At 46.3% G+C, this 16,249-nt stretch overlaps 1 protein-coding gene across 2 annotated transcripts in view; it reads right to left on the bottom strand.

Annotated features, from left to right (window-relative positions):
- Positions 1-16,249, bottom strand: part of KCNN3 (potassium calcium-activated channel subfamily N member 3) — a 98,503-nt gene that overhangs the window by 32,477 nt on the left and 49,777 nt on the right. For both annotated transcript variants that reach the window (XM_060269989.2, XM_060269990.2), the window contains exon 4: positions 11,865-12,006. In XM_060269989.2, the coding sequence (XP_060125972.2) occupies positions 11,865-12,006 (142 nt within the window). The remainder of the gene's footprint in view (positions 1-11,864; positions 12,007-16,249) is intronic.

Genomic DNA, 16,249 nt, shown 5'->3' with positions numbered 1-16,249 from the left:
CTGAAGCATTCCCATAAGCCCTGGCCTTGTGGGGTTTAGGGATTTTGTTATCTCCAAACACACACACATTCACACCACTCTCCCTCCCTGAATATGCAAAGGTGTTTTTTTTTTAAAAAAAGGCCGCTCTTTTAAGGCAAAATCCTATTGCGGCAAAAGAAAGAAACCCAAAAACCCAAACGATGTGGAAAATGGTGAGCCTGCTGCTTTTGAGTGATACCGGAGAAGCCCTCAAAAAAACCTGGGGCCGTCCAGATATTGTGGGACTTCCAACTCCCACCAGTCCTATCCAGCAATGCCATTGGTCAAGGATGATGTTGGAGTCTGAACCCAGGGCCAGGGGGGCGCTTTAAAAAAAAAGGCATCTCTTCTATTGCCAGGAGACTCAGCAGTGAGTTGTAGATGGCCACTGCCATGTGTGGGTAGACTGATGTGGTCCAAGAGCTGTTAAGTACGTGACCTTCACACATGCTGTTGCACAATAGACTTCAGTTCCCTGTGATATGCAGCCCCACTGAGACTTCTGAGTATGAAAATGAGAAAGCTAAGCTTGCTAAAGGAAACACAGGCTTGATAGAAAAGATTCTAGTTCTATCCAAGGGAGGAAGAGAATAAGGACCTGCTACAGGAAGAGATCCCAACAAAATAAGAGTGGCAGATGAAGTTAATGGACTGTGCCGAGTTGGGGAAACTAACCGCGAAGATTCGGAACCAGCAGGACCAGGGCTTTTTGAAAGACTGGAATAAATTTAAAATGTATTTGAGAGACAATTGTAAACAACTGACATCCTTAGTAGGGCCACAAGAAGTTCTGTAAGGTTAGAGATATCAATTATTATCAATATGATGTTTAAATGTTGTATTTAAGATTTGGGTTTAAGGGTAATCAGAATAACAAAACGCAATATCAGAGCATAATTAGGAAAACCATTAGTTGAGGAGGAGGGAAGTCTCGGGACAAGATGACCAAGTGGTCTTTATATATATTATATGTAAGATGGATGTTTTGTCAATTTTTTTTATATAAAATTCAATAAAAAATTATATATATATAAAAGAGAGAGAATAAGGACCTGCTAGATCAGGCATCCCCAAACTTCGGCCCTCCAGATGTTTTAGACTACAATTCCCATCTTCCCTGACCACTGGTCCTGTTATCTAGGGATCATGGGAGTTGTAGGCCAAAACATCTGGAGGACCACAGTTTGGGGATGCCTGTGCTAGATCAAGCCAATGGCCTCTCTAGTCCAGCATCCTGTTCTCACTGTGGCCAATCAGATGCCTGTGAGGAACCCACAAGCAGGACCCGAGCACAAGAGCTCTCTCCTCTCTGGTGGTTTCCAGAAACTGGTATTCAGAAACATTGGTGGCCCCAACAAAGTCTACTAGCCATGGTGACTCCGCTCTGCTTCCACTGTTGGATGTCCATGAGTCCTCCAGAGTTCTCATGCCATGCATAATTTTATAAACTTCTATCATGTCGCCTTCACCTTTTCTCTCAACTTAAAAGTTATCAAATGCTGCCAGTTGGAGATGCAAAGAACCAGGCTTGCTCGTTGATATCTGCAGGAGGGAGAAACAAAGGATGGAGGGTCTTCTCTCCCAAGGTGGTGCTGAGAGGGAGGAAGTGAGCTCAGCAACCCCGAGAGCATCCGTCCAACAAGCAGAAGGAAGGCCAGCACAGGTTAGGTCAGAAACACAGTCTAGGAAGTTGGGAGGTTATCCTCTCTATCACCTTCCTTCCAAGGCAAATCCCATTAGCATTAATACAAGCCCAGTTGCATCCCAACACTCCCTACAGGAAGCATACCTGGGTTTGCTACCAGCTGCACACTCAGCAAGGATGTGAAAGCTATCCCAGCTCTCTGTAAAGTGGGGGGATTAATTCACCTTGCAAACCTACCAGCGGTGTCCTCCTCGAAACCAACGCATGAACCGAAACACACTTATCCTCTGAGAAGCTGCCCTGAATTTTGAAATGCAATTCTCCAGCCAAAAATACACATATCCGTGAAAAGAATGTTCAATGGTGCATCATCGGCTAATTGGAATCTGCGGGAGAGATTCTCTGCCAAGCGCCAAAGATTTCAGAAGCCTGCTCCACAGCAACTCAGAACCAGTGTTAGAAATTGAGATCTATAAAGCTAGGTGCCGAACGGCTCCTTAAACCAAGGTTACAGTCGCCGAAATGGAATGCCTAGTTGCCATTTTGGGGCCAGACGGATCAAAAGTCGTATTCTTCAGTACGCCTTTTTGGTTCCTGAAATTCATTCAGATTGTGCAGATAAAATATAACTGGTGGAATTTCTGCAGTCAAGATCCAAGAATCCCCAGACATACACCTTCAGATGGTGGAGACTTCAGAGGCCATCCTGGCACTTGGGAATCTTCACTAGGTTGCAAAAGGCCGATAGCCATGTGCGGAATGCACCTTGCACCCAGCGAATTTTGAACGTTGCTTGGAATAATGCTTTTTAATTCTGAATAATTCCGAATGTTTTTTTTTTTTACACGGTAGGGGTGAGTATATGACATGAAGGGGGGGAGTGTGACGGCCCCCAAAAGTTTGGGAAACTCTGGTCTGACTGCTACACCACCGCTGGGAAAGCGCTTGCAAAAATGTGGACAACAGGTCATGGGGATTTGAAGAAATACACCCCAAAATGCAAGCCGATACACACACACCAAAAAGGCTTGTGGAAATGGGGAACAGAGAGAAAACAAAATGACAAACTTGGCCACCCCTACTAAAGGACGAGCTCGTGAGACCCACTCATTACTCCCAGAAATGCACTCCTAAGATTTATCATTCTTCATTTAAGCATTCACATAAAAAGTAACTTGCCAACCGAGCCCTGGTTTTAAATATTAAGCAGAGCCCTGCCGCTCTGGAGGAACTCTGCAGTTATCCCCTCCCTCCCTCCCTCCTGCCCACTCGGCCCTGAACCAGCAGGATCCTACTTAGCAGGAGATTTCCTTGTTGTTTTTTAATACCTCTGTGCTCTGAGATCTGCCAGCCATGGCAGGGAAGAAGCCTCAGGTGCTAAAAGACTCATTTTCTGGATGACTGGCACAGTAAGGTCACTCTTGCCAGGTCTGGGGGGATTTCCTCTCTAGCTCAGCTTGAGCTCTCCAAGCAGCCAATGTGCCGCTCGGCTGTGTCTCCATTACTGCCCTGCCTTGCTCCTGCTTATCCCTGGCTGTGTTCCGCACAATCCCACAAGTGTTACCGTGTAAGAGCGGAATATGGTGTAGAGTGCAACAATCTGGCGTCTTGGAAAAAACTCGGCTTTCTTCTAAGAACAAAAAAATAAAGAGGTAGGTATGAGGAACTGGTAACCTGCAGGCCAAATGCAGCCCCTGGAGGGCTTCCTTTCCCTCCCGATGCAATTAGGTTTTAAAAAAGCTTTCACATCAGCTCCAATAGAAGGCTCCCCCCCCCCGCCCCCCAGCCTAACTGCAGGACAAGAGGCTTGTGATCTTCCTGGAAAGGTTAACCCATCTCTCCCCAGCTGCAACCTGCAGGAAAATTCATTCATTCATTCATTCATTCATTCATTCATTCTCTCTCTCTCTCACACACACACACAAAATTTGACTTAACAATAGCTCATTTCAAGCCTGACAGCTGGGTGTGTCTGTGTTCATGAGGTGTACTGTGTACTCGTGTGTGTGTTTGCGCACACATACCCACATTAATGTGGTGTGCCCATTACTTTTTAAACTGCATGTTTAAAATGTGTGCCTCTTTGGTTTTTGTATCTATTGCATTCTCAGAATAGACCTCTTGAAATTAATGGGCATGACTAACTTTAGGTGTTGTTGTTTTTAATAAATCAATAGTTCTACTTTGAGTAGAACTTAGCTGGGCAGGATTGGAACCAATGACTGAAAATAGCGGGGAAGCAGATTTCAGCTTGAAATTTGAAGCAATGTAACAGTAATTGGCCTATATGCCAATCAGCTGATATCACTGTTGGTCGGCCGTCATTCTCCATCAACATATGTAGCAGAACAAGTAAATAAAACGAATGGCACCATTTCAGACTGCACCACTTCAGAGTGCTCTTCCAGATTTAAAAACTCCATATATTCCTGCAATGTACGGTAATTGGAAATTTTGTTGTGCATGTGGTTCCTAGCCACATGGGATACCCAGCAAATATAGAAGGAGAAGGAAAAGCAGAAATCTGCTCTAGCCATAGAAGAAATCACTGTATATAAATAATATACCTTATTGCATTAAGCCCGAGAACCATGAGTTAATGTTGCTGGTTATAGTATTTATCATTTCCTTTCTATAAAATTATTCCATGATTTGCTTTTTGTGTACATAAGTAAAACTTAATAAATGTTGTTAGGTTGCTGTTGTTTTAAAAGCCTTACAAGTAGGGGGGGGGGAATAGCTAGGACAGGCAAAGGCAAACTCCGCCCCTCCAGATGTTTGGGGGCTACAATTCCCATCATCCCTGACCAGTGGTCCTGTTAGCTAGGGATGATGGGAATTGTAGTCCCAAACATCAGGAGGGCCGGAGTTTGTCTATGCCTGAGCGAGGACATGTATGCTGGCTCACTATTTGTAGGGAGCTTTTTAAAGGCAAGAGAGCATCTTTTTTTTTTAAGAAAAAAAGGCGGGATGCTACAACCGCAGCGAGGACATTATTAGCTCCAAAATGGAAATTACATGAGATACCAACAATTGAGGAGTGGCGAACGAAAATGTTTGACTATGCAGAATTAGCAAAGTTGACCTGTGGGATCCGAAACCAGGGAGAGACAAAGTTCCAAGGGGAATTGAGTAAATTTATTGACTATATAGAGAATAACTGTAGAAGTTTAAAGACACTTGCAGGACTGAAATAAATCCTACGAACTTAATTTATTTATGCTTGTATAAAGTAACTGCGAGATAAGAGGGAACAAGAAAGCCGAATGAAGGGAGGGAGGGAAGTCACAGCTCGGCAGAGCGAAATTGAAATGAGAGGGGAATATAAGATGGAATGTAAAAAAAAATATTTTTATTTTTCGCTTATTTGGAAAATTTAATAAAAATTATTTTTAAAAAAGGAAAAGGAAAAAAGGGGGTTAACATTTCCTCTTCCCTTGCAGTCTAAAGTGGTTCAATCCATTTCATCATTCTGCTCCATGTGCAGATGAGGACTGGAAAGAGACTGGCGATCCTGGGGAGGAGCTGTAGCTCACTGACAAAGCGACCGCCTTGCATACAGAAGGGCTGCAGGTTCAATCCCTGGAATCACCAGTAAATGGATCACGGAGAGGAAGAAAAAAAGGCTGTGTGTGTGAGAGAGAGAAACAGCTGAGCTGACTCAGTAAAGGCCACTCCTTTGAGTTAAAAGCGTGTGTGCGCGCACACACACACACATATAAACCTACATGGCTGCGGACAACAGGGCTGTTAACCAGCACTAAGGGAAAATCGATCTGCGTTAAGAGATCCCGATTATGTGCCCCCAGGAAAAGCACACGGCTGATCAACCCTTTCCAGCGGTGGCTGTTCAAAGGAGGGTTAGTGACAATAAACAAGAGCAAGGTGCCAAGCTCAGAGGGATGGGAACCTCAGAGAACAAAACGGCAGGTCTTGAGGTGGGGTGGAATTGAGCTTCCAAGGTTTCCAGCGGGGCAGGAGGAAGAGAAGCAAATGTTTTGTCTCTCACCTCTGCTTAGTACGGGTCAGAAAGTAGCAAGAGGCAGCCATCAGTCAGAAAGAGCTAGATCAGAGAGGGAGGGACCCACTGGTTCAGTGAGATGGCCCACCAATTGCTCCTCTCAGGAACGTAGAAAGTCCTCTTATACTGAAACCAGAGACATCTAGCGCAGTATTTACGGCGTCATTCCTCATCTTGGGTCCCCGGATGTTAAGAACGTAAAAGCGCTGCTGGGTCAGGGCGATGGCCCGCCTAACCTAGCATCCTGTTCTCACGGCGGCCAACCAGGAAACCCGCAAGCGTGCAGGATCCAAGCACACATTGCTGGACCGCAATACCCATCATCCATCATCATCGGGCTAAGCTGGCTGGGGAACCCAAAGCTGAAAGACACTTGGTCTACCCGGCACCACTGGGCTCCAACTGTTGGGTCCACAGAATCATAGGAGAGTTTATCCAAAGGGTCATCGAGTCCAACCCCCTGCGAGATCTCTCAGGGTGAGCGGTGGGAGAAGAGAGAGATGCTCCCAGGTGAGAGTTGGGGATACGCACCTTTTTCTGTATGGGGCAAAGTTTAAGAAATATTTGTGAGAGAGGACCTTGCGTTCTTCTGTCTCTTCTGTTTCTTTTCATTTAATTTCTTCCTCTTATTTTTTATGTAGACTAGGTTGTCTTTTATTGTACTGTGAAAAGTGTTAACAAAACACACACATCTCAATACTTTGCTTTATTCAAGTTGGCAACTCTGCCAAAGACCCTCACCAGCTCATAGAAGTGAATGTGCCCCCCCCAGGCTGCAAATTGTTCCCCAGCTCTGCTAAAGTTCAAAAGGAAGCCAGGTTGAACCCTGGAAACTTTAAAGAAGCCGGTGTGTGTGTGTGTATGTCTTCCCAGAATCCATCCCAACATGCATCAAGAGGTCACACCAGGATTATTTGGGTGTCGCTTGAATTAATGAACCCTCTCCAGCTGCAATGGAGATGATCCTTGAAGGCTGCCGTGCCAGAGCACTGATAAATTGTGTAGAAACCTCCCTAGTCTCAGATTAATGATGAGTCTTTAAAAAAAAGAGAGCTCCCAAGACAAAGAAGAAAAGAGGTCAGGGCAGAAGGAAAGGTTCTAGGCTGGCCAAGCCCTTCCAAATAAAGCACGTGGTATTTATTTATTGACGGTTGATTGATGGCGAAGAATTGTCAAGGCACCGCGGCACATCCCAGAGAACTGACCTCTGGGGAGTCGGTGAAATGGTGTTCTTAAACATCGCGGTGGCAGGCTTCTGAATAGTGAAATAAATAAACAGGAACATTTCCTTGCAAAAGGAGGGGAAAGGCCAGTGCTTACCCATTTGCACAAATCGTTTTCCTGGGTTTTGCTCTTAAGAAGAGAGCCCGACTCCTGGATCAGGCCAACAGCCCATCCGACCTAGCACATCCTGTTCTCACAGTGGCCAAACAGATGTCCCAAAGGCCAAGCAGGACCCCAAGAGCAACAGCAATTCTCGCCACCTCCGATTCCCAACAATGCAGACTATGACAGTGGAAGCAGAAAATAGCCACTGCGGCTGGTAGCCACCGATAACCTTTCCCTCCACAAATTTTGTCTAATCCTCTCTTGAAGCTACCTAAGCTGGCGGCCGTCAATACACCTTGCGGGAGAGAGGTCCACAGAGTAACTATGTGCTGTGTGGAGAAGTGCCTTCTTTTAATCCGTCCCCAATCTTCCAACATTCAGCAACATCGGATAGCTCCAAGTGTCATGAAAGAGAGAAGCTTCTCTCCATGCATTTTTTTCTCCATGGCGTGCTTACTTTTAGAAACCTCTATCGTGTCAGCACCCAAATGTTGTAAGATTCTGGTTGGCCTTTTCCAAACCTTTTCCAGCAAGGGAAAAATAGTTTTCAAGCAACCCAGCAACAGCTTGGAAATCTTTATTCAGCTGCCTTTTCTGAGATACATATAGGCTGCAATCCTCTACTGACCTGGGAGTAAGACCCGCTGAACTCCACAGGATTTAGGCCTAATTTACACCGTTCATTTAACACCTCACGATACCACTTTAAACAGCCACGGTTTCCCCTAAAGAAGAGCTTTGGTTTGTTAAAGGGGCTAAGACAGGCATCCCCAAACTGCGGCCCTCCAGATGTTTTGGCCTACAACTCCCATGATCCCTAGCTAACAGGACCAGTGGTCAGGGATGATGGGAATTGTAGTCCAAAACATCTGGAGGGCCGAAGTTTGGGGATCCCTGGGCTAAGAGTTATATGGAGAGCCCTGTTTCCTCCACAGAGCTACAGTGAGGGGTTTAATCATCAAACCCTCTTTACAGCTCACTCTGGGAGTTGTAGCTCTGTGGGGGGGGGGGCGCACGGGGGTCTTCTCTCAGCACCCTTAACAAGCAACTGCTCCTCCTTTGGGAGAAGCCATGTAACACTGCGCTTTAAATGTATGTTACGAGTTGATCCTCAGTTCCTGGTAGACACCTAGAGGAATGGTATCCAAAGCAGGCAATTCAAGACCACCATGAGGCCTAGAGGCATGGTTTTTAAATTAAAGCCATGCCTTTCGGAAAGCTGGATATTGCCGCAGAGCCTGTGCTCCTTTCCCGAAGCCGTTTGCATGCGCACAAGTTTCGGGCCGTCGCTCGTTGACTCATAAAGCTCTGGGATTCTCACCAGGCCGTGGATCCGGCTTCCGAGAAATTAATCTGGCAAAGGAATATCTCCACCCAGTTGCAAACCTTCAGCAACATTCGAAAGGGGAGAGGGAGAACTTGCTGCCGCCGCTGCATATTTCCCCTGGGTGGGCTAGGGCAGCCCAATCTAGCTCATTAATTAAAAGAGAGATAAACAAACAAGAAATGGCGCTGTCTGTAAGTAGCTTGGATTAATGGAGTGGGCTGGGGGCGGGCAGGCGAGAACGCTCCACAGCTGGCTCCGGAAGACATCTGGGACAACTCTGGAGAGGTTGGAACCACGGCAGAACGTGCTCAGGAAGAGACTTGCTGGATGGGACAAGTAAAGAAGCGTCCAGCAGCCCAATATCCTGTTTCCCACAGTCGTGGGCCAGATGCTCTTGAGAAATCACACCCCGCAGGGCGCGGGGGCAACAGCCCTTCCTGTGCTTTATCCTCTACAGCTGGTAGCAGCTGGGTATTTAGAGGCAGACTGCCACTGGACATGGAGGTTCCATTCCTAACCAGCAGAGCTTACCAAAGAGGCTCTGCCAGTTCAGGTGAGAACGGCCATCTTCATTCAGCACCCTCGTTTCCACACACAGCGGCAAGCGGTGGAGGCTGCTGCCAGGCAGACCCCACTTGCCTGCATTTATTAATGTTTAACCACAGGTGGCACTGTGGTTAAACCACTGAGCCTAGGGCTTGCTGATCAGAAGGTCGGTGGTTCGGATCCCTGTGACGGGGTGAGCTCCTGTTGCTCGGTCCCAGCTCCTGCCAACCTAGCAGTTTGAAAGCACATCAAAATACAAGTAGATAAATAGGAACCGCTACAGCGGGAAGGTAAACGGCGTTTCCATGTGCTGCTCTGGTTTGCCAGAAGTGGCTTTGCCATGCTGGCCACATGACCTGGAAGCTATACGCCGGCTCCCTCGGCCCATAATGCGAGATGAGCGCGCAACCCCAGAGTCGGTCACGACTGGACCTAATGGTCAGGGGTCCCTTTACCTTTACCTTTATTAATTAATTAATTAATTAATTAATTATGTATATCGCACAATGCCCACAGGTCCTAGGGCGGTTCACCACATAAAATCACAACCGGAAAACACAAGGTAGATAATAAAAATAGAAACAAGAACAGGGCAATAATGCCCCCTCCCCAAAGCATTTTTAAAAGGGTGCTGGATGTCAATCAGCCCAAGGTCTGGTTAAAGGGGAATGTTTTTGCCTGGGGCCTAAAGGCGTATAATGGAGGTGCCAGCCAAACCTCCCTGGGGAGAGCATTTCGCAAACAGGGAGCCACTGTAGGAAAGGCCCCGTTCGCGTGTTGCCACCCTCCTCACATGGAGGAGGCACGCAAAGAAGGGTCTCAGAAGATGATCTCAGGGGCCAGGTAGGTTCATATGGAGTGAGGCAGTCCTTGAGGTAATTGCAGTCCTGAGCCTCATATTTACAAGCAGCCCAGAGGGCCGCAACAACCATCAACCTCTTCCTCCTTAGCCTTAGGCCCCACCTGTCCTATGCAATCCCATTTCAAATTGCCTTGGCTTCCCCCAAAGAACCCTGGGAAACTGGTTTGCTGCAGGCGCTGAGAGTTGTTCAGATACGCCTGTTCCTCTCGTAGAGTTACAATTCCCCAGAGTGAATGGCTGTTAAACCTCTCTGGAAACTATAGCTCTGCGAGGGGAAGAACAACCCTCAGTGCCTGTAACAAGTTTTGACTACAGCTCCTATCATCCCTGACATGAGGGAGTCCTGAAGGATTCCGGAATGTTTTCCTTCCCTTCCTTACAGAGATCTCCAAGCCATACATCCACGCTGTATATTTAAAGCAGTATCATAACACTTTAGTAGCTATGGCTTCCCCTGGGGGGGGGGGGAATCCTGGGAACTGTAGTATGCCAAGGGTGTATTCCTCTCATGGAGCTAAAATTCTCAGAGCGGCTTAACAACCTTTCTCTAGGGACCTTTGCGAACTGTAGTTCCATGAGGGAAATTGGGGTTGGGGTGGGTCAACAGCTCTTGGTACCTGTAACAAACTATAGTTTCCAGGATACTCTGAGGGAAACCATGACTGTTTAAAGTGGTATAAATGTATAGTGCCGTTGTGCAGATCTCAGCAGGCAGGAGGAGGATGGGAATAAAACTGCAATTTTAGTTGACTTTGGGGCCCTGGCTCCACCTTATGTGAGGTTCCTCACTTCTCCCACGATTGCTAAAGTGGTATTAAAATGCTTTAAAAGTATGGTATGGTAGAAGCCTAGGTAAAGGGACCCCTGACCATTAGGTCCAGTCGTGACCGACTCTGGGGTTGCGCGCTCATCTCACATTATTGGCTGAGGGAGCCGGCGTACAGCTTCCAGGTCATGTGGCCAGCATGACAAAGCTGCTTCTGGCAAACCAGAGCAGCACATGGAAACGCCGTTTACCTTCCCACTGTAGTGGTTCCTATTTATCTACTTGCCTTTTGACGTGCTTTCGAACTGCTAGGTTGGCAGGAGCTGGGACCGAGCAACGGGAGCTCACCCCGTCACAGGGATTTGAACCGCCGACCTTCTGATCAGCAAGCCCTAGGCTCAGTGGTTTAACCACAGCGCCACCTGGGTCCCTGGTAGCAGCCTAGGACCGCATAACTCCTTCTTCGCATCTTTGCGCCATGGCAAGCGAGAACAACCACGTTTTTAAGAGGTTCTTTCTAGACGGTTTAAATATTATTATTATTATTATTATTATTATTATTATTATTATTTTAGAAATTACTTTTAATGGTGCTGCTTTTGTGGTTTGCTGCCCTGGGATCCTTTGGGAGGAATAGAACTTTAATAAATATATTAAAATATTAAAAGGAACCACAAGGATTGTGACTACACACAAGGACGATGAATGGAGAGCAGCGGAGAGTCCCAAGGGGAATATTTTCAGTTTAAGCCCCCACCCCTAAGTGCAGTCAACATGGAAGGAAGTGTCTTGTCTTGGGGGACAGATTTTAAATTTAAAAACCCACCAAATTTTGGGCGCAACCTTCCCCGTCATGCTCCTCTCTCCCTGCTCTCCCCCACCCTCTCTGCCATGCCGCTAGGCCACACCTTATGTTTAAAAAGAAGTGTTTTTGTATATGCTGGAAGTTGCCCAGAGTGGCTGGGGCAACTCAATCAGATGGGTGGGGTACAAATAATAAAACAATTCTTATTATTAAAGCGCTACTTTCTAAAAGTTGTGGCTTCCCCCAAAGGATTCTGGGAGCTGTAGTTTGTTAAGGGAGCTGCGAGCAGTTAGGAGATGCCCTATTCCCCCTACTAGAACTACAGTTCCCAGAGTTCCATGGGAAGAGGGGACCAATTGTTAAACCACTCTAGGAATTGTAGCTCTCCGAGGGGAACGAAAGGATTGGCCAGTGCCTGCTGGGGCTGATGGGAGTTGGAGTCCAACAGCATCGGGAGGCTGCCAGCCCTGAAACAGCACTTCAGACGAGACACAGAATGTTTAATCTTCCCCCAGGACTTCCTCCACGAGGTTCGCTCTTACCATAATGCCTGTGAGCAAGCAGACGCCTTTGCCGCAGTATGTGTGTGGAACCATGTCGCCGTAGCCGATGGACAGGAACGTGATGGAGATGAGCCACATGGCACCCAGGAAGTTGCTGGTAACGTCCTGCTGGTCATGGTACCTGCCGAGGAAATACAGGCACAGTTAAGGAACTTTTTTTAAAAAATAAAATGTTCATTAAATTTTCTAGTTACAGGTAGGTAGCCGTGTTGGTCTGAGTCGAAGCAAAATAAAAAAATTCCTTCAGTAGCACCTTAAAGACCAACTAAGTTTATATTTTGGTATGAGCTTTCGTGTGCATGCACACTTCAGGTATCTGAAGAAGTGTGCATGCACACGAAAGCTCATACCAAAATATAAACTTAGTTGGTCTTTAAGGTGCTACTGAAGGAATTTTTTTATTTTGCATTAAATTTTCTGTTACAGTGGTACCTTGACTTACGAAGGCGATCCATTCCGCGGAGCTCTTCATAAGTCGAAGTCTTCAGTTGTCGAAGCGCTCATTTTGCGCATGCGCAAAGCGCAATTTTGCGCTTCTGCGCATGCGCCAGTGGCGAAAAGACTTCCGGGTTTGTCGACTTCAGAAGTCGAAACCTTCGGAAGTCGAGTTGTTCGGATGTCAAGGTACCACTGTACACAGTTTAAAATACTCATTTTAACATCCTTAAAATATCAACGACTTCCCTTCTTCTCCTTCCATTGTTCGTTTTGCATATCATAGATTCCTGCATATTTTTCAAAAACGAAACCATTCAATATAGTATTCCATTATTGCACCCATCAAACCTCATTTACACTTCTGAATTTATCTTCTGTGTTTCTCATATTATAAGACACCGTCTTATATTTATTTTTCCTCAAAAAAACACAGCATGGCTTATTTTCAGGGGATGTCTTATTTTTATTACGTATGGTACAGCAAGAAGCTTCGTCGGATCCGGCTCTGTCGGGCGGGGTGGGGGAAAGGCGAAGGAACGATCCTGCTCCTTTCCCCCACCGCTGCCAAGCCCCATGCCGGCGACAAGCGGCGGCGGGGAAGACGTTCCCCCGCCACCGCATCTTGCCTGCCTCCCTCGGCACTGAACAGAACTTCGGAGACCTCCGAAGTTGCGTTCAGTGCCGGCTTTTCGCAGCAAGACGCAGCGGCGGGGGAAGACTTTTCCCTGTCGCCACGTCTTGCCTGCCTCCCCCGGCACTGAACGCAACTTCAGAGGTCTCCGAAGTTCTGTTCACTGCCGAGGGAGGCAGGCAAGACGCGGTGGCGGGGGAACGTGGCGGGGCGTCCGTCTGAGGCAGCCCTGAGAAGCGGCTGCCTCGTGTTGGAGGCTTCGTGGCTCCTCTTCGTGGCAGCAGCATCTTCCTTTTCCTCCCACCACAACCCGGTACGGCTTATTTTCGGGGTATGCCTTATATTTCACCAACCCTTGGAAACCCTGCCATGGCTTATTTTGTAGGTATGCCTTAAAATATGAGAAACACGGTTAATGCTGCCAACATTTTCGGGTGTGCACAATTTCCCCGCCCCCAGATATTCAATAAACGTTTCCCAATCTTCTCTAAATGTATGTTCTTCTTGTTCTCTAATTCTATATGTTAAATCTGCAAGCTGTGCATATTCTGTCAACTTAAGTTGCCATTCTTCTTTAGTTGGGACCTCGCTCGTTTTCCATTTTTTTGGGCTAACAAAACACGGGCCGCAGTAGTAGTTATTGTTGTTCAGTCGTGTCCGACTCTTCATGACCCCATGGACCAGAGCACACCAGGCATTCCTGTTTTCCACTGCCTCCCGCAGTTTGGTCAGACTCATGTTCGTAGCTTCGAGGACACTGTCCAACCATCTCGTCCTCTGTCGTCCCCTTCTCCTAGTGCCTTCAATCTTTCCCAACATCAGGGTCTTTTCCAGGGAGTCTTCTCTTCTCATGAGGTGGCCAAAGTATAGGAGCCTAAGCTCCACACATAAATAACCTTTTTCAGGCCAAGGGCCACATTGCCTTTGGGGCAATCTTCTAGGGGCCATGTGGCAGCAGGGGAGGGGCCAGCAGCAAAAGTGGGCGGAGCAAGAAATGCAAACTTCACCTTCCTACAGTAGGCTGGTTTCTACACACAATTCTCGCTATACTACATCCAGGGAAGCAAGAGGCATTATATCAGAGTTCAAAGATGCAGAAACACTCAAGGAGGAGTCAAAACAGGGGCAGGGAAAGGGGTGGCTTGGGGAGAAGGGGTGGGGCCTACAGAGAGTCCCATGGGCCAAACAGAGAAGCTATCCCTGGTGTATTATTATTATCACTTGGGAAGACAGGCAAACTAATATCAGTGTACTGGAAGAAGCAAAGATCACCAGTGTTGAAGCAATGATTCTTCAACATCAACTTCGTTGGACTGGTCATGTTATGCGGATGCCTGATGATTGTCTTCCAAAGCAACTACTCTATTCCGAACTTAAAAATGGAAAGCATAATGCTGGTGGTCAACAAAAGAGGTTTAAAAACTGTCTCAAGGCAAATCTTAAAAAGTGTAGCATAAACACTGACAAGTGGGAAACCCTGGCCTGCGAGCGCTCCAGTTGGAGAACAGCCTTTACCAAAGGTGTCATGGGCTTTGAAGAAACTCGATCTCAGGACGCAAGGGAGAAACGTGCTAAGAGGAAGGCACGCTTGGCAAATCCACACCGTGATCAACTCCCGCCTGGAAACCAATGTCCCCACTGTGGAAGGAAGTGTGGATCCAGAACTGGCCTCCACAGTCACTTATGGACCCACTGTTAAAACCGTGTTTATGGAAGACAATCTTACTCGGCTACAAGTGATCGCCAAAGAGAGAAGAGAAAGAGAATTATTATTATTATTATTATTATTATTATTATTATTATTATTATTATCATCTTGTACCCTGCCCATCTGACTGGGTTGCCCCAGCCACTCTGGGCGGCACCCAACAGAATATAACAGAACACAGCAAAACATCACAGGCATTAAAATCTTCCAGATACAGGGTTGCCTTCAGGTGTCGTATAATTGTTTAGCGTGTACAGAATCAATCTCTTATTCTCTGGAACAACCTGCCCATTGAGATTAGGCTGGTGCCTTCGCTTTAGTTTTCGGTGCCTGCAAAAAACCACATTTTTTTGCTTAGGCAAGCCTGCCCAGCTATGTAAAGCTGATGTGCATTTTTATATATTTTTATCCAATTTTAATTATAATTGGAGGTGTGTGTGGGGGGGAATAAGGCCAACTTGGATTGTAGCCAATGGTAGCCCTACTCAGAGTAAACCCATCAAAATGAATGAATCTAAGTTAACCATGTCTATTAACTTCCAATGTGTCTAGGATTAGCACTGAATGCAACCATCAGCTTTTAGCTTCTGGCTTTCATTGGCAATTTGAATCTGTATTATTACATTTTATGTAAACCCGTTCAGAGGGTTTTTTAAATAAAATAAAATAAAATAAAATATATCTGTGGTGAGAATGAACAGGAATGGTGAGACAGTTTCAGATTTGTGCAGAGCGACATCCTGGAGCCGTAATCAACTCTTGCCATTGTGCAAAAAGTATCGCTGCATGTTAGACGGGGACAATAAAACATTTCAAACTGAAAAACGGGTACTGCGTTCTCAAAATATTCTCAAGAGGAAGCAGCCCAGGACTTTTTGTTTCCTACAACGCCAACCAAACATCAAACGTACCATTCTGGGGCAGCAAGAAAATGTGCAGCTGGAAAAGGACATTTCTGTGAATCAAAGAAACCCACGTCCTCAGAAATGCCCCTGCCAAGAATCTGGGAACTGCCTAAATGTTCTTGTGGTGGTGCATATCCACTGTTCCCCACCCCAAATGGCACACTTTGTGTCTGACTGCACTAAAAGGGAGGGGGTGTGCTTATTTTCTGAAGAGTGGTGCGTTCAATCGTTTTATTTTTAACTACAGTAGTACCTTGGTTCTCAAACTTAATCCGTTCTGGAAATCTGTTCCAAAACCAAAGCATTCCAAAACCAAGGCATGCTTTCCCATAGAAAGTAATGCAAAATGGATTAATTTGTTCCATACTTTTAAAAACAACCCCTAAAACAGCAATTTAGCATGAATTTTACTATCTAACGAGACCATTGACCCATAAATTGAAAGCAATAAACAATGTACTGCAGTCACACAATCCATCAATCAGTAGCTGAACTGGGTTCCACACAGCCATAAAAACAAAAGAGCCACAAAAACAAAAATGCAAAATAAATAGTGAAAACAAACAAACCTCAGCGTAACACGCAAAATGGAAGTGTGGTACTCAAATCGGAAGCGTAACACCCAAAACGGAGCATGTTTGGCTTCCAAAAAAAGTTTGCAAACTGGAACACTTACTTCCGG

The sequence above is a fragment of the Zootoca vivipara genome, chromosome 16 (assembly GCF_965207765.1).
Source record: "Zootoca vivipara chromosome 16, rZooViv2.hap1.1, whole genome shotgun sequence".
NCBI lineage: Eukaryota > Metazoa > Chordata > Lepidosauria > Squamata > Lacertidae > Zootoca > Zootoca vivipara.
This window is presented reverse-complemented; position numbering and strand designations above follow the sequence as displayed.